Genomic DNA, 18,979 nt, shown 5'->3' with positions numbered 1-18,979 from the left:
CGACGCACCCCGTAGGCTTGGTGCGTAGAGCAGGGACAGGCCGGGCTGGGCTGGCGACGCACCCCGTAGGCTTGGTGCGTGGAGCAGGGACAGGCCGGGCTGGGCTGGCGACGCACCCCGTAGGCTTGGTGCGTGGAGCAGGGACAGGCCGGGCAGGGCTGTCGACGCACACCGTAGACTTGGTGCGTGGAGCAGGAACAGGCCGGGCAGGGCTGTCGACGCACACCGTAGACTTGGTGCGTAGAGCAGGAACAGGCCGGGCAGGGCTGTCGACGCACACCGTAGACTTGATGCGTAGAGCAGGAACAGGCCGGACAGGGCTGTCGACGCACACCGTAGACTTGGTGCGTAGAGCAGGAACAGGCCGGGCAGGGCTGTCGACGCACACCGTAGACTTGATGCGTAGAGCAGGAACAGGCCGGGCAGGGCTGTCGACGCACACCGTAGACTTGGTGCGTAGAGCAGGAACAGGCCGGGCAGGGCTGTCGACGCACACCGTAGACTTGGTGCGTAGAGCAGGAACAGGCCGGGCAGGGCTGTCGACGCACACCGTAGACTTGGTGCGTAGAGCAGGAACAGGCCGGACCGTACTGGGAACACACACCACTGGCTTTAAACGGGGATCAGGAACGGGCCGGACCGGACTGGTAACACACATCAGTCTCTCACGCCGTGCCACAACATCTTCCCTCCCTCTACTCGCCAATGGCTCCCGTAATCCGGTAGCCTTCTCTCCACGTCTCCCTGTGGCAGCCTCCTGCTGCCCAGCCGCCCTGCCATGTGCCCCCCCAAAAAAACTTTTTGGGGGTTGCCTCTCGTCCTTCCGACGATGGCCCTGCTGACGCCGTTGCTCCTCTCTCCGTCGCCTCTCCACTGCCTCACTCCATGGCCGGCGATCCATCCCGGCCAGGATTTCTTCCCAAGTCCAGGACCCTTTATCGTCCAAAATCACCTCCCATGTCCATACCCTTGGCTCCTGGACACGCTGCTTGGTCCTGGTACGGTGGGTTTTTCTGTCACGAACGTCTAAGGAAGCGGACCAAGGCGCAGCGTGTTGAGCTGAACATGTTGACTTTATTAAATTAAAGCAACCACGAAAACAACAAAACAAATGACGATACGTGAAGTCCTCTGTGACACTGACAGAACATGGAACAAAAACCCACAACCCCAAGGTGAAAACACACAGTTTAAATATGGCTCCCAATCAGAGATAACGAGCCGACAGCTGACACTCGTTACCACTGATTGGGAGTCACACGAACAACCAAGACAACACACCCAAAGACAACCAACCAAAACACAACAAAACGAACACACCCTGGCTCAACATACAAAGTCCCGGAGCCAGAGCGTGACAAGAATGCACTAGAACATAGCTACTCTTGCCTTTTAATACACACTGTCCTGCCAAGCCTGTGAAATGCTTACTTACAAGCCCTTAACCAACAATGCAGTTTTAAGAAACAAAGTGCTAAGTAAAAAAAATAGGTAAGTAAAAAATAACAAATAATTAAAGAGCAGCAGTAACAATAAAATAACAGTAGGGAGGCTATATACAGGGGGTACCGGTACAGAGTCAATGTGCGGGGGTACCGGTTAGTCCAGGTAATTGAGGTAATATGTCCAGTCTGGAGTAAACACTGTCCTGCCAAGCCTGTTGAAGTGGCAACACCGTTTGACCATCACACAGTAGGGAGGCTCTCTTATCATGGATGGATGTTCAATCTGGCTGTACATGCTCTGCATTTATGCATGTTCAATCTGTGCTTCCTGTGATAACAGTTCCAAAGGTCCTCCCTTCACCTGTATTGAGACGCCCAAGGTAGATCGTCCTTAACCACAGATCTAGGATCAGCTTACCCTTCCCTACTCCTAACCTGAAACATTAGATACTAACCTCACGACAGATCTAGGATCAGCTTACCCTTCCCTACACCTAACCTGAAACATGAGATATTAACCTAACCACAGATCTAGGATCAGATGACTCTTCCCCACTCCTAACCTGAACAATTAATGGGACAAAAACTAAACTGATCTTAGATCAGTGTCTAGGTAATAGTACTGTAGTAGTTCCTCCCACATTTACCTGGAAACAGGTTCTCAATACGGTAGTGGGAAGGTGTCAGGTAACTTGGCAGGGTGGGTACACACACACACACACACTCTCACACTCACACTCACACACTCACACACACACACACACTCCCTCTATCCTGGCATGACAGGACAGGTAGGTTCAGGAAGAGCAGACCAGGACCACCTGGTGTCTTTAAGGGCTCTCCACAGTGATTTCTACGGAGCTCCGACTGTGTCGTGTTCCCAAAAAAATGCAGCAGCACAAAAGTACGTAGAGAGCTACGCAAACGAACCTCGTTGCAGATCCGTTGCGTAGACTGTGTTACATAAAGCCACGCCCTCTACTGTGAGTCAGCTGTTTTCTGCTTCTGCCTCCTTTATCGAGGCCAAGATGAGACACAGCTACTAGCCCTTCAAAGGAAAGTCAGAGGGTTCTGATGTCAAATTCAGTACTGATATTTGCCTTGTTCTTGCAACAAAATCATACTGTAATTGTAAATTCATGAATAGAGCAATGGTTTCTTTCTTTCTCCCCCTGAAACCATTTCAGGTGTCAAATCAGTTGATTTAATCACCAAAAAGAACCACGTAGACAACGCTCTTGCAACTGATATTTGCCTTGTTCTTGCAACAAAATCATACTATAATTGTAAATTCATGAATAGAGCAATGTTTTCTTTCTTTCTTTCTCTTCTTTCTCTCTCTCTATCCCGCGAAAGGAACCGCCACGGACCAATGACAAGCATCAATGGGTGTACATTGATATCAAGAAACTCCGATATCAGAAAACGCCCTTAATTGTGGTCTGCGATTACACCCTTTTCTGGAAAGTACCCATTGACCCCGCCCACACTACGTCACGACCGAAACCTTTTCAGGTGTCAAATCAGTTTGATTTGATTGCCAAACAGAACCAATGATGTATATAAACCCTAGATTGTTGATGCTATGTATTGGCCATTGAGAGGCTTTGAAGCCACCGGTCGGCCATATTGGCTCTCCCCAGTAGGAGGAGTCCTCCATAGGAATTAATGGAATTCTACAGTATTTCAATCAAATGTTTCAAGGACAAAATTACATGTATTTAAAGTATGCTATAGTTGTAGTGGGGACAGTAACATTAGTAATCTCCCCAAAATTATACATTATGTTTAGGTCACATAATATAAAGTATGCCATATGGTGTCTGTAATATAATAAATGTGGCGTTAACGAATGTAGACATTAATTAATGCATTTCTATAGCTTCCAAAATATGTTTTACAACGGTGGGGGAGTGCCAAGATGGACGCACGGTGGCTTCAACACAGCGCCCCTATCAGTTATCTAGTGTATATATAAATCGTTGAACAGAATCACGTGGACGACTTTTTTTTAATTTTTTTTATGCTGTTTGCCCAGTCATTCGTCAGAAGTTTGATTACTTTTTTTTTTTTTACCGGAAGGCGGATTTCAGTCACTAGTCTATTTATTAAAGTTGTGAAAACTCAACTAATTGAGTTGTCTTCAGTTCATGAACTTGGTTCGCGTCTAATCGCTTGCACTCGGTTCGGGGTGTCGGGAGAGAACTAGGATGTCTGCGGTGAAAGCGCTGCAACAGTGGTGTAAGATCCAGGTCCAGGGCTACAGAGATGTCACTATCACCAATATGACAACTTCTTTCAGGGACGGGATGGCTTTCTGCGCCCTCATTCACCGAAACAGACCCGACCTCATGTAAGTAGAGGGCAGTATCGATAGAACTACTTCGAGAATTGCAAAATTCAATTAAGTTAAACTCGACAAAACGCAGTTCAACAAAGAAGGAGTCTTGATTTTTGTCTTAGTTCGAATGGTGACACAGCGTAACCTGTATTAACTGCAACAAAGTAGCCCTTGTATGCAACACGAAAGTTCTATTATGTTAACGTTTCCTTTCATTGCCTGTAGGTAGTTCCCTGTAAGTATCAGTAGCCAAACAACATGGGAATGAAAACCCTACAGCTCTTGCCAACTCAACGTGGCAGTAAACATTTGTGCTTCCTTCCGATTTATAAACTAATCCCAAAATTAAAAACTGAATTTGACAAGATTTCTGACTATAACAATATCTGTATATCAGTCAAATTTCATCAGTGATCTAGCCTACTCTTTTCAAAAAAATATTTCTATAAAGACACCGCAAATTATAGGTTTACAGTAAACAGTTGATGACAGGGTAACAGTCTAAACATAACATGACTATTTGAGATAATCAGTAGCCTAGGCAGTCTACTGTTTGAAAGACAATGCGTCTTTTCCACATGTTTCACTCAAAGGTGAACTCAGTCTAAAGTCCCCAAATATATATATATATTTAGAATTCAGTGGAAAACGTGTGTGTGACTGACACATGCCTTCCATTCTGAGAGAGTTGCATTTTTGATATTTAATAATAGCAAAGGGAAGCTGGTCATAAGATGGAGTGACATCATTGATGCCATCTTTATGATTGCTTCAAGCTCTAGTGAATACGTTTTTGAATGCTCCTGCAAAGGAGTCGGTGTAAACGTGTGACTAGGTTGAGATCCAGGGAATAATGGCAGGTAGCTTGTGTCAGTGGTGTGATTGATGTGTCATGTCATCCAACCTAATCTGTGCTTCTTCTCCTCCTCCTCAGTGACTTTGATTCCCTGATGAAGGAGAATGTTTATGACAACAACCACCTGGCAAGTTACTGTTACACACACACACACACACACACACACATCAACTGTTTACTGTAAACCTATAATCTACTGTGTCTTTAAAGAAAGATTTGACAAAAGGCTAGGCTATCTCACTGATGAGATTTGACTGATCTACAGATATACACTGTGTGTGTGTGTGGGGGAACTTAGGCAGAGCATCCCAGCATCTAGAATACACTACAGAACTAATGTATTGAAAGGTCATGTCTATCCTGTGTGTGCTAGTGATTAGACTACACTACAGAACTATCTGTCTCTATCAGTGGTGGCCTTCTGTTTAACTGAGCTGCTGACCTTTAGGCCAGCCGAGTCTCACCACTCCACACCATAGACTACTATAGATTATACAGCCAGCCGAGTCTCACCACTCCACACCGTAGACTACTATAGATTATACAGCCAGCCGAGTCTCACCACTCCACACCGTAGACTACTATAGATTATACAGCCAGCTGTCTCACTACTCCACACCATAGACTACTATAGATTATACAGCCAGCTGAGTCTCGCTACTCCACACTGTAGACTACTATAGATTATACAGCCAGCTGAGTCTCACTACTCCACACCGTAGACTACTATAGATTATACAGCCAGCTGTCTCACTACTCCACACCATAGACTACTATAGATTATACAGCCAGCTGAGTCTCGCTACTCCACACTGTAGACTACTATAGATTATACAGCCAGCCGAGTCTCACTACTCCACACCGTAGACTACTATAGATTATACAGCCAGCTGAGTCTCACTAGCCACACCGTAGACTACTATAGATTATACAGCCAGCTGAGTCTCACCACTCCACACCATAGACTACTATAGATTATACAGCCAGCCGAGTCTCACCACTCCACACCGTAGACTACTATAGATTATACAGCCAGCTGTCTCACTACTCCACACCATAGACTACTATAGATTATACAGCCAGCCGAGTCTCGCTACTCCACACTGTAGACTACTATAGATTATACAGCCAGCTGAGTCTCACTACTCCACACCGTAGACTACTATAGATTATACAGCCAGCTGGTCTCACTACTCCACACCATAGACTACTATAGATTATACAGCCAGCTGAGTCTCGCTACTCCACACTGTAGACTACTATAGATTATACAGCCAGCCGAGTCTCACTACTCCACACCGTAGACTACTATAGATTATACAGCCAGCTGTCTCACTACTCCACACCATAGACTACTATAGATTATACAGCCAGCTGAGTCTCGCTACTCCACACTGTAGACTACTATAGATTATACAGCCAGCCGAGTCTCACTACTCCACACCGTAGACTACTATAGATTATACAGCCAGCTGAGTCTCACTAGCCACACCGTAGACTACTATAGATTATACAGCCAGCCGAGTCTCACTACTCCACACCGTAGACTACTATAGATTATACAGCCAGCTGAGTCTCACTACTCCACACCGTAGACTACTATAGATTATACAGCCAGCTGTCTCACTACTCCACACCATAGACTACTATAGATTATACAGCCAGCTGAGTCTCGCTACTCCACACTGTAGACTACTATAGATTATACAGCCAGCCGAGTCTCACTACTCCACACCGTAGACTACTATAGATTATACAGCCAGCTGAGTCTCACTACTCCACACCGTAGACTACTATAGATTATACAGCCAGCTGAGTCTCACTACTCCACACCATAGACTACTATAGATTATACAGCCAGCTGAGTCTCACTACTCCACACCATAGACTACTATAGATTATACAGCCAGCTGAGTCTCACTACTCCACACCGTAGACTACTATAGATTATACAGCCAGCCGAGTCTCACTACTCCACACCGTAGACTACTATAGATTATACAGTCAACTGACTGTCACTCCAGACCATACACTCCAGAAAACTGGCCTCCATTTTAGCACCAATTCATTAAATAGGCCTAGCTATAACACTCTAACACTCTAGCACCATACTTCTGATATAGAACTACAGTAACATTCTAGCCTCTGAATTATTCTGATGTAGAACTACAGTAACATTCTAGCCTCTGAATTGTTCTGATATAGAACTACAGTAACGTTCTAGCCTCTGAATTATTCTGATATAGAACTACAGTAACATTCTAGCCTCTGAATTATTCTGATATAGAACTACAGTAACGTTCTAGCCTCTGAATTATTCTGATATAGAACTACAGTAACATTCTAGCCTCTGAATTATTCTGATATAGAACTACAGTAACGTTCTAGCCTCTGAATTATTCTGATATAGAACTACAGTAACATTCTAGCCTCTGAATTATTCTGATATAGAACTACAGTAACGTTCTAGCCTCTGAATTATTCTGATATAGAACTACAGTAACATTCTAGCCTCTGAATTATTCTGATATAGAACTACAGTAACGTTCTAGCCTCTGAATTATTCTGATATAGAACTACAGTAACGTTCTAGCCTCTGAATTATTCTGATATAGAACTACAGTAACATTCTAGCCTCTGAATTATTCTGATATAGAACTACAGTAACATTCTAGCCTCTGAATTATTCTGATATAGAACTACAGTAACATTCTAGCCTCTGAATTATTCTGATATAGAACTACAGTAACATTCTAGCCTCTGAATTATTCTGACATACAGTACCAGTCAAAAGTTTGGACACACCTACTGATTCAGGGGTTTTTCTTTATTTTTACTATTTTCTACATTGTAGAATAATAGTGAAGAAATCAAAACTATTAAATAACACACATGGAATCATGTAGTAACCAAAAAAGTGTTAATCAAATGAAAATATATTTGAGATTCTTCAAAGTAGCCACCCTTTGCCTTGATGACAGCGTTGCGCACTCTTGGCATTCTCTCAACCAGCTTCACCTGGAATGCTTTTCCAACAGTCTTGAAGAAGTTCCCACATATGCTGAGCACTTGTTGGCTGCTTTTCCTTCACTCTGCGGTCCAACTCATCCCAAACCATCTCAATTGGGTTGAGGTTGGGTGATTGTGGAGGCCAGGTCATCAGATGCAGCACTCCATCACTCTCCTTCTTGGTCAAAAGCCCTTACACAGCCTGGAGGTGTGTTTTGGGTCGTTGTCCTGTTGAAAAACAAATGATAGTCCCACTAAGCGCAAAACCAGATGGGATGGTGTATCGCTGCAGAATGCTGTGGTAGCCATGCTGGTTAAGTGTGCCTTGAATTCTAAATAAATCATTGTCACCAGCAAAGCACCATCACACCTCCTCCTCCATGCTTCACGGTGGGAACCACACATGCTGAGATCATCCGTTCACCTACTCTGCGTCACAAAGACACGGTGGTTGGAACCAAAAATCTCAAATTTGGACTCATCAGACCAAACGACAGATTTCCACCGGTCTATTGTCAATTGCTTGTGTTTCTTGGCCCAAGCAAGTCTCTTCTTCTTATTGGTGTCCTTTAGTAGTGGTTTCTTTGCAGCAATTTGACCATGAAGGCCTGATTCACGCAGTCTCCTCTGTGAACAGTTGATGTTGAGATGTCTGTTACTTGAACTCTGTGAAGCATTTATTTGGGCTGCAATCTGAGGTGCAGTTAACTCTAATGAGTTTATCCTCTGCAGCAGAGGTAACTCTGGGTCTTCCTTTCCTGTGGCGGTCCTCATGAGAGCCAGTTTCATCATAGCACTTGATGGTTTTTGCGACTGCACTTGAATAAACTTTCAAAGTTCTTAATTTTCCGTATTGACTGACCTTCATGTCTTAAAAGTAATGATGGACTGTCGTTTCTCTTTGCTTATTTCAGCTGTTCTTCCCATAATATGGACTTGGTCTTTTACCAAATAGGGCTATCTTCTGTATACCACCCCTACCTTGTCACAACGCAACTGATTGGCTCAAATGCATTAAGGAAAGAAATTCCAGAAATTAACTTTAACAAGGCACACCTGTTAATTGAAACGCATTCCAGGTGACTACCTCATGAAGCTGGTTGAGAGAAAGCCAAGAGTGTGCAAAGCTGTCATCAAGGCAAAGGGTGGCTACTTTGAAGAATCTGAAATATAAAATATATTTTTATTTGTTTAACACTTTTTTTGGTTACTACATGATTCCATATGTGTTATTTCATAGTTTTGATGTCTTCACTATTATTCTACAATGTAGAAAATAGTAAAAATAATGAAAAACCCTTGAATGAGTAGGTGTCACCAAACTTTTGACTGGTACCATATGTAAATGCAATATCAGTTTTTATATTTTTAATACATTTGCAAAAATTTATAAAAACCTGTTTTTGTTTTGTCATTATGGCTTATTGTGTGTAGATTGAGGAGGGGGAAAAAAACTATGTCATCCATTTTAGAATAAGGCTGTAACATAACAAAATGTGGAAAAAGTCAAGGTGTCTGAATACTTTCCGAATGCACTGTAGTTAGTCCAGATAGCTATTGGTTAACTACATTGACCCTTTTTGCACTAACTCTTGACTCATCACATACACTGCTGCTACTGTTTATTATGTCACTTTACTCCTAGTTATACGTACATATCTACCTCCGTTACCTCGTACCCCTGCACATGGACTCGGTACTGGTACCCCGTGTATATAGCCAAGTTATTACCTCGTACCCCTGCACATGGACTCGGTACTGGTACCCCGTGTATATAGCCAAGTTATTACCTCGTACCCCTGCACATGGACTCGGTACTGGTACCCCGTGTAGATAGCCAAGTTATCGTTACTCATTGTGTATTTATTATTACGTGTGATTTACTTTTTATTCTACTTCTCTATGTTCTTTCTCTCTGCATTGTTGGGACGGGCCCGTCAGTAAGCATTTCACTGTTAGTCTACACCTGTTGTTTACCAAGCATGTGACAAATAACATGTGATTTTAGATCTTGTTTTTTAAGATTGCTAGAGCCATGCTACAAACACACTGTCGATATGTAGATCTGCTGACTCAGGGATTTGTCTGTAGTGGCAGAGACTCTGAGACAATGAGTTTGTCTCATTCCAACACTCCCACGCCACACATTACTGGAATAGCTGGTAAAGTGACTGTGTGAGAGATGTCTTTGTTCCTATTTCTGTGTTTGACAAGTCCACTAACTGCTGAATTTGCATGGCAGAATGTGTGTGTTTGAACTCCTTGTTTAGAGTACCTGCTATTTAGGTCTTAGTGTGTGGAATGGACTGTGTGTGAATGCAGCCCAAGCAACTGAAATAGCTGGCCGGCCTAGTTCTAAAGCCGCATTTGTGGGCCAGATCAGAAAAGTATGAGAAGAAATAAACAGTCAAGACCGGATAGGGCAGGCTAGATCACATCAATGATTCAGGACAGAAAGAGACAGACATGTAAAGACAGGACAGGACAGATCACATCAATGATTCAGAACAGAAAGAGACAGACATGTAAAGACAGGACAGGACAGATCACAGCAATGATTCAGGACAGAAAGAGACAGACATGTAAAGACAGGACAGATCACATCAATGATTCAGAACAGAAAGAGACAGACATGTAAAGACAGGACAGGACAGATCACAGCAATGATTCAGGACAGAAAGAGACAGACATGTAAAGACAGGACAGGACAGATCACAGCAATGATTCAGGACAGAAAGAGACAGACATGTAAAGACAGGACAGGACAGATCACAGCAATGATTCAGGACAGAAAGAGACAGACATGTAAAGACAGGACAGGACAGATCACATCAATGATTCAGAACAGAAAGAGACAGACATGTAAAGACAGGACAGGACAGATCACAGAAATGATTCAGAACAGAAAGAGACAGACATGTAAAGACAGGACAGGACAGATCACAGAAATGATTCAGAACAGAAAGAGACAGACATGTAAAGACAGGACAGGACAGATCACAGAAATGATTCAGAACAGAAAGAGACAGACCTGTAAAGACAGGACAAGACAGATCACAGCAATGATTCAGAACAGAAAGAGAAAGCATAGCAGGACCATCAACAGTCTGGTGAGTTGTTGGGGATTTCTCCTGTTAGATTCCTCACTTTCGTATCAGAAATGTTCCTGGCTTTCCTCATGACAGGGAGAATGAATGGAAATCTAGGCAGTTTCAACCGTCAAAGTGTGTGTGTGTGTGTCTCTGCCTGCAGCAGGACATGGACATGCTCCCCTCATCCACACCATTTCCAGGAACACCAACTCCATGGAAACAGAAAGGAAGGACAGAAGAGCTACTCCATGAGTGCGTTCCAAGTAGGGCCCTGTTCCCTATAAAGTCCACTACTTTTGACCCAAGCCCTATGGACCCTGGTGAAAAGTAGTGCACTATTTAGGGAATAGGATGGCATTTGAGCTGTAACCCATGACAACATGATTTGATAACCAACTAGAGGCAACATGTCTGTGTCTGAAACCAGCTGAATGTTATCAGTTCATCACTACAGCTATAAAAAACTGTTTACATTACTATGATCCAACTTTCACCCCTGAAGGCAGGCCAGCCATGACACACTTTGACTGTTGAAATCTCAAGGCTAACTCTCCCTTCTCTCTCTTTGCCCTGAGGAAAGCAGTCCCGGCGGGGGGAAACAGGATCATTCCGATACAAAAGTGAAAATGTAAAGTGTGAAATGGAGCCTAACGGGTGAAATTCCCTCTAATTTCCCAGACTGTTGATATGGCCCTGTTATGTTTTCAGAGGACATGTAACTATGGCAACTACGTCAATCATTAATAACTGGCCTGCGTGACACAGAGCTGTGTGTACGGTAGTCTGAGTGCCAGTCACTTTAGCTAACGTTCCACTCCTTGTCATTGCCAGATAGACTGTGCCTTTCAGCAACCTCAACTTTGAATAGGCAGCTGGATTTATGGTGGAGTTTCTCATTGGTTGTTGCAAGTGACATTAATATTTTCCATGACAACACGTGGAGCCTCAAATAGAATTAGAACAAAGCCAAAAACATTTAGCTGTTCGCTGGTTCTATGTCAGAACAATTCAGAGGCTAGAATGTTACTGTACTTCTACAGTACCAGTCAAAAGTTTGGGTTTTTCTTTATTTTTTAAAACTATTTTCTACATTGTAGAATAATAGTGAAGACATCAAAACTATGAAATAACACACATGGAATCATGTTGTAACCAAAAAAGTGTTAACCAAATCCAAATATTTTATATTTGAGATTCTTCAAAGTAGCCACCCTTTTCCTTGATGACGGCTTTGCACACTCTTGGCATTCTCTCAACCAGCTTCACCTGGAATGCTTTTCCAACAGTCTTGAAGAAGTTCCCACATATGCTGAGCACTTGTTGGCTGCTTTTCCTTCACTCTGCGGTCCAACTCATCCCAAACCATCTCAATTGGGTTGAGGTCGGTTGGTTGTGGAGGCCAGGTCATCTGATGCAGCACTCCATCACTCTCCTTCTTGGTCAAATAGCCCTTACACAGCCTGGAAGTGTGTTTTGTGTCATTGTTCTGTTGAAAAACAAATGATAGTCCCACTAAGCGCAAGCGCAAACCAGATGGGATGGCGTATCGCTGCAGAATGCTGTGGTAACCATGCTGGTTAAGTGTTCAGCAAAGCACCCCCACACCATCACACCTCCTCCTCCGTGCTTCACGATGGGAACCACACATGCTGAGATCATCCGTTCACCTACTCTGCATTTCTGGCTTCAAAGTTGCCCTGTGGCATGTGACCACATTGCCCCCCAGTGCTAAATGCTCAGAGGGTGAACTTGTGGCAGGGATGCATAAGTATTTATTTGTCAGACAACTCAATTGTGGGAAGTTGGATGCGTGAACTCGCCACCACTACAAAGGATCAGCCTCACTGTCTGCTGCCATCATCAGTGTAGCTGTCCAGTTCTTGCTCGATGACCTGTCTCTGGGTTCTAAAGGCAGGTGAACTACTGGTTTTCTTAAAGAAGCTCTTCTTGGACTTCTTTTCTGATTGTGGAGCAGTGGCAGCTTCTTTCTCTCTCTCACTCTGGACCTCTTCAAGAGAGAAATCTCCCACTGCTGTGTTCCCTACCAGGAGGGCTTCAGTCTCGGAGGCAGCTCTCACCTTCAACTCCACCAGCTTCTCAGTGGTCATGTAGGTGGTCTTGAACCTTGGGTCCAGAAAGGTAGCCATGGTGAGCAGCTCATCTGTTTCAGGGTCGGTGTATTTGTCATTCAGGTAATTAATCTCTCGGGTCAGTTTGGATTCGCCCTCATTTGATTTCAGAACCTCCGTCTTGAACAAATGGAGGACCGGCTTCAGATAGGACACACTCACGTATGTCTCTCCTGACAGGGCATCTGTGAAATCCTGGAGGGGCTGAAGTGCTGCCATGATAGATTCAAATACCTCAATGTCTTGCCAGGAGGGTGCAAGGTGACATGTTTTTTTGTCTGCTGCCAGGACTGTGATGGCCTTTTCCTGCTCCAGGACTCTTTCCATCATCTGTAGTCGAGATCCCCACCTTGTCGGGGTTTCCGTGATGAGCTTGTGGAGGGGCAGGCTCAGTTTATCCTGTGCACTTGTCAGGGCCTTCTGCTTCTTCCAACTATAGGAAAATGTGCTGACCACTTTCCTGCACACTCCTGTGGCCCGGGAAACCCGAGGTTCGTTTTGGACACTCCTCTCTGAAAAATAAAAAGGTGAAAAAGGAATTACATATGAATCAGAATTATTCAATATAAATAACATTTGCATCTGCTGTAATTACAACAACTTACAGCATGGACACGGGACATGATTACACATTTTATCCATCTATAGATTTACACACAACTGCTGTGATTAAGAGAGCTATGTTGCTTTAGAAAACGGGATCATTTATTGAGTAGGCTATTTATTATTGAAAGAGGATATTGAAACCCTAGGCTAATGTATCAATTATAAATAAAAGCAATGTAATCCATGTAATATTATAGATTTGCATAGCTGTATATACAGCTGTGGAAAAAATTAAGAGACCACAGCGAAGTTTTCTTAAATCAGCATCTCTACATGTATGACAGCCATTCCATCCAGTGTCCGTTGAATTCCAACACAGGCACACCTCATTCTACTGAATTAGGTACTGATTAGGTGATCGCATGAACCAAATCTTATTTAACGAGGAAAAGTATAAAATCCACTGCTGTGGTCATCACTATCCTCTTGCAATAGGACCAGCTGGATGGTAAAAACAGTGCTAATAGTACCTCAAAAGTAATATTAATCAAAAAATAACTATTGACCATGCCAAAAGAGTTGAAAAGGAAAGTTTTGAGTGAGGAAAAGAAGGGTTCAATTCTGGCTTTACTGGCAGAGGGATACAGTGAGCGTCAGGTTGCTTCCATCCTTAAAATTTAAAAGACGGCGGTTCATAAGAACAAGGTCAAGCAGCAGACATTGGGGACAACAAAGCTACAGACTGGCAGAGGGCGAAAACAACTCTCTACTGACCGGGATGACCGCCAACTCATTCGAATGTCACTCAACAACCGTAGGATGACATCAAGTGACCTACAAAAAGAATGGCAAACGGCAGCTGGGGTGAAGTGCACAGCGAGGACGGTTTGAAACAGGCTCCTAGGGGCAGGGCTGAAGTCGTGCAAAGCTAGAAAAAAGCCCTTCATCAATGAGAAGCAAAGAAGAGCCAGGCTGAGGTTTGCAAAAGACCATAAGGATTGGACCGTAGAGGACTGGAGTAAGGTCATCTTCTCTGATGAGTCCAATTTTCAGCTTTGCCCAACACCTGGTCGTCTAATGGTTAGACGGAGACCTGGAGAGGCCTACAAGCCACAGTGTCTCGCACCCACTGTGGTGGAGGATCGGTGATGATCTGGGGGTGCTTCAGCAAGGCTGGAATCGGGCAGATTTGTCTTTGTGAAGGACGCATGAATCAAGCCATGTACAAGGTTGTCCTGGAAGAAAACTTGCTTCCTTTTGCTCTGACATTGTTCCCCAACTCTGAGGATTGGTTTTTCCAGCGGGACAATGCGCAATGCCACACAGCCAAGGTCAATCAAGGTGTGGATGGAGGACCACCAGATCAAGACCCTGTCATGGCCAGCCCAATCTCCAGACTTGAACCCCATTGAAAACTTCTGGAATGTGATCAAGAGGAAGATGGATGGTCACAAGCCATCAAACAAAGCCAAGCTGCTTGAATTTCTGCGCCAGGAGTGGCATAAAGTCACCCAACATCAATGTGAAAGACTGGTGGAGAGCATTCCAAGACGCATGAAAGCTGTGATTGAAAATCAGGGTTATTCCACCAAATATTGATTTCTGAACTCTTCCTTAGTTAAAACATTAGTATTGTGTGGTTTAAAAATGAACATGAACTTATTTCCTTTGCATTATTCGAGGTCAGTTACAGTTAATAAGTTATTCTGCATTTGAAGTTGTTGTTCTTAAGTTACGTTATTTTTCTACGCGTTTTGGACGTTGAAACTTACAATGTGTAGCCTGTGTCTGAAACACCCTAGTCTTGTCCATTTGTTCTGCTCCAATGCCTTGACCATGTTCGATCCGCTGTCGGTAGTCATACATACTTGACCGCGACTCTTTCAAGCCCCAGGATGAAAGTGCCTCCCTCAGCCCAGCTGCAATTATTTCTCCGGTGTGGTCGTCTGGGAAATAAGAGGTCTGAAGGCATTTGCTTTGCAGCTTCCAGTTGTCGTCAATGTAATGAATCGTGAGGCTAATGTATGGCTCTGTGGTCCATCTTGACCATAAGTCGGCAGTGGTAGAGAAGAATGCAGCGTTGCGGATTTCGTTGGCAACTCTGTCCCGACATTCTGTGTAGAGTTCTGACAGACATGTTTTGCTGAAAGTATTTACGGCTCTTGTTGGAATTGGTTCCATGTCTTTTCGCTATGTGATACGTAATTGCACTCGTTATCTCATTCCACTTCTTGCTCTTCTTGTCATAGGGAGTACCACTAACGAATGATGCCTTGAGTGACAGCTGAGTGCGGGACTGCCGTGAAGATGTCTTGGGACTTGCTCCGCTGCTCCGGGGGTTTGTTGCTCGCATTCTGGTAGAATCTTCATATTCGCGCACATGCAGGGTTTTCAGGTGGTGAAAAAGATTGCTGGTGTTTCCACCTTTGGCACAATGCGGCGACACAACTTACACAGTACTGTTTGCCTTTGGCACAATGCGTCGACACAACTTACACAGTACTGGTTGCCTTTGGCACAATGGGTCAACACAACTTACACAGTACTGTTTGCCTTTGGCACAATGCGGCGACACAACTTACACAGTACTGGTTGCCTTTGGCTAGCACAATGCGGCGACACAACTTACACAGTACTGGTTGCCTTTGGCTAGCACAATGCGTCGACACAACTTACACAGTACTGGTTGCCTTTGGCACAATGCGCGCGACACAACTTACACAGTACTGGTTCCACCTTTGGCACAATGCGTCGACACAACTTACACAGTACTGGTTGCCTTTGGCACAATGCGTCGACACAACTTACACAGTACTGGTTGCCTTTGGCACAATGCGGCGACACAACTTACACAGTACTGGTTCCACCTTTGGCACAATGCGGCGACACAACTTACACAGTACTGGTTGCCTTTGGCACAATGCGGCGACACAACTTACACAGTACTGGTTCCACCTTTGGCACAATGCGGCGACACAACTTACACAGTACTGGTTCCACCTTTGGCACAATGCGGCGACACAACTTACACAGTACTGTTTGCCTTTGGCACAATGCGGCGACACAACTTACACAGTACTGGTTGCCTTTGGCACAATGCGGCGACACAACTTACACAGTACTGTTTGCCTTTGGCACAATGCGGCGACACAACTTACACAGTACTGGTTGCCTTTGGCACAATGCGGCGACACAACTTACACAGTACTGGTTGCCTTTGGCTAGCACAATGCGGCGACACAACTTACACAGTACTGGTTGCCTTTGGCACAATGCGCGACACAACTTACACAGTACTGGTTCCACCTTTGGCACAATGCGGCGACACAACTTACACAGTACTGGTTGCCTTTGGCACAATGCGGCGACACAACTTACACAGTACTGGTTGCCTTTGGCACAATGCGGCGACACAACTTACACAGTACTGGTTCCACCTTTGGCACAATGCGGCGACACAACTTACACAGTACTGGTTGCCTTTGGCACAATGCGGCGACACAACTTACACAGTACTGTTTGCCTTTGGCACAATGCGGCGACACAACTTACACAGTACTGTTTGCCTTTGGCACAATGCGGCGACACAACTTACACAGTACTGGTTGCCTTTGGCACAATGCGGCGACACAACTTACACAGTACTGTTTGCCTTTGGCTAGCACAATGCGTCGACACAACTTACACAGTACTGTTTGCCTTTGGCTAGCACAATGCGTCGACACAACTTACACAGTACTGGTTGCCTTTGGCACAATGCGTCGACACAACTTACACAGTACTGGTTGCCTTTGGCTAGCACAATGCGGCGACACAACTTACACAGTACTGTTTGCCTTTGGCTAGCACAATGCGGCGACACAACTTACACAGTACTGTTTGCCTTTGGCTAGCACAATGCGGCGACACAACTTACACAGTACTGGTTGCCTTTGGCTAGCACAATGCGGCGACACAACTTACACAGTACTGTTTGCCTTTGGCTAGCACAATGCGGCGACACAACTTACACAGTACTGGTTGCCTTTGGCTAGCACAATGCGGCGACACAACTTACACAGTACTGGTTGCCTTTGGCTAGCACAATGCGTCGACACAACTTACACAGTACTGGTTGCCTTTGGCTAGCACAATGCGTCGACACAACTTACACAGTACTGTTTGCCTTTGGCACAATGCGGCGACACAACTTACACAGTACTGTTTGCCTTTGGCTAGCACAATGCGTCGCCACAACTTACACAGTACTGTTTGCCTTTGGCTAGCACAATGCGGCGACACAACTTACACAGTACTGGTTCCACCTTTGGCTAGCACAATGGGTCAACACAACTTACACAGTACTGTTTGTTGGTCGAGGTCGGATATCTTAAAGCCAAACCAGTTACAAACGACAGAGGAGGCCCTTTTTTTTTCGAACCAATTCTTCGTCATTCTGCAAATCAACCTTTAGCGTTATTTTCCTTGTCTTCAGTCATCCTCAAGGCTTGATTTTCGGACACTTTTGCTACCGAAAGGAGTTTACTTCACTAAATGTTTGCTTACTCTGCAGTTGAGCATGTTTGTTTGTTGACTTTGATTGGCAGGCAGATTGCGTGTAACATCCATGCTTCTAGTTTTTTTTCTTTGTTTTTAGTATAATAAACCATTTGAACTAGCCCGCTAGGCTGTATCACTCGACAGAGACATTTTGAAAGAAACAAAAAAGCCTTAATTCATACATTAATTTATCATGATATGGCAAAATCCATATCATGGCACAACGTCATACCGGTATTCACGTTCATACTGGTATACCGCCCACTCCTAGTATGATGCTACAAGCTTGGCATGCTTGTATTTTGGGAGTTTCTCCCATTCTTCTCTGCAGATCCTCTCAAGCTCTGTCGGGTTGGATGGGGAGCGTCGCTGCACAGCTATTTTCAGGTCTCTCCAGAGATGTTCAAGTCCGGACTCTGCCTGGGCAACTCAAGGACATTCAGAGACTTGTCCCGAAGCCACTCCTGCATTGTCTTGGCTGTGTGCTTAGGGTCGTTGTCCTGTTGGAAGGTGAACCTTCGCCCCAGTCTGAGGTCCTGAGCGCTGTGGAGTAGATTTTCATAAAGGATCTCTCTGTACATTGCTCTGTTCATCTTTCCCTCGATCCTGACTAGTCTCCCAGTCCCTGCCACTGAAAAACATCCCCACAGCATAATGCTGCCACCACCATGCTTCACCGTAGGGATGGTGCCAGGTTTCCTCCAGACGTGACGCTTGGCAGCTTTAGGAAGTGTCTTGGTGGTTCGAAACCTCTTCTATTTAAGAATGATGGAGGCCACTGTTCTTGGGTACCTTGCTGCATACATTTTTTTGGTACCCTTCCCCAGATCTGTGCCTTGACACAATCCTGTCTCGGCGCTCTACGGACAATTCCTTCAACCACAAGGCAGCCAGTCAAGATGCTCTCAGTGGTGCAGCTGTAGAACTTTTTGAGGATCTGAGGCCAAATCTTTTCAGCCTGCTGAGGGGGTAGAAGCGTTGTCATGCCTTCTTCTTCTGTGTGTTCCCAGGCGTTCTAACCT

The 18,979-nt window shown here is 44.6% G+C and overlaps 1 protein-coding gene across 1 annotated transcript in view; it reads left to right on the top strand.

The window, feature by feature from the left end:
- Window positions 1-3,526: 3,526 nt before the first annotated feature.
- Window positions 3,527-18,979, top strand: part of LOC121553879 (MICAL-like protein 2) — a 34,134-nt gene continuing 18,681 nt past the window's right edge. The window contains exons 1-2 of the mRNA XM_045216414.1: window positions 3,527-3,798; window positions 4,721-4,769. Coding sequence (XP_045072349.1) covers window positions 3,656-3,798; window positions 4,721-4,769 — 192 coding nt within the window. The 5' untranslated portion in view covers window positions 3,527-3,655. The remainder of the gene's footprint in view (window positions 3,799-4,720; window positions 4,770-18,979) is intronic.

Source organism: Coregonus clupeaformis, unplaced genomic scaffold (assembly GCF_020615455.1).
Source record: "Coregonus clupeaformis isolate EN_2021a unplaced genomic scaffold, ASM2061545v1 scaf0704, whole genome shotgun sequence".
Taxonomy (NCBI): domain Eukaryota; kingdom Metazoa; phylum Chordata; class Actinopteri; order Salmoniformes; family Salmonidae; genus Coregonus; species Coregonus clupeaformis.
Note: the sequence above shows the minus strand (reverse complement) of the source record. Positions and strands in the feature narration are given on the sequence as shown.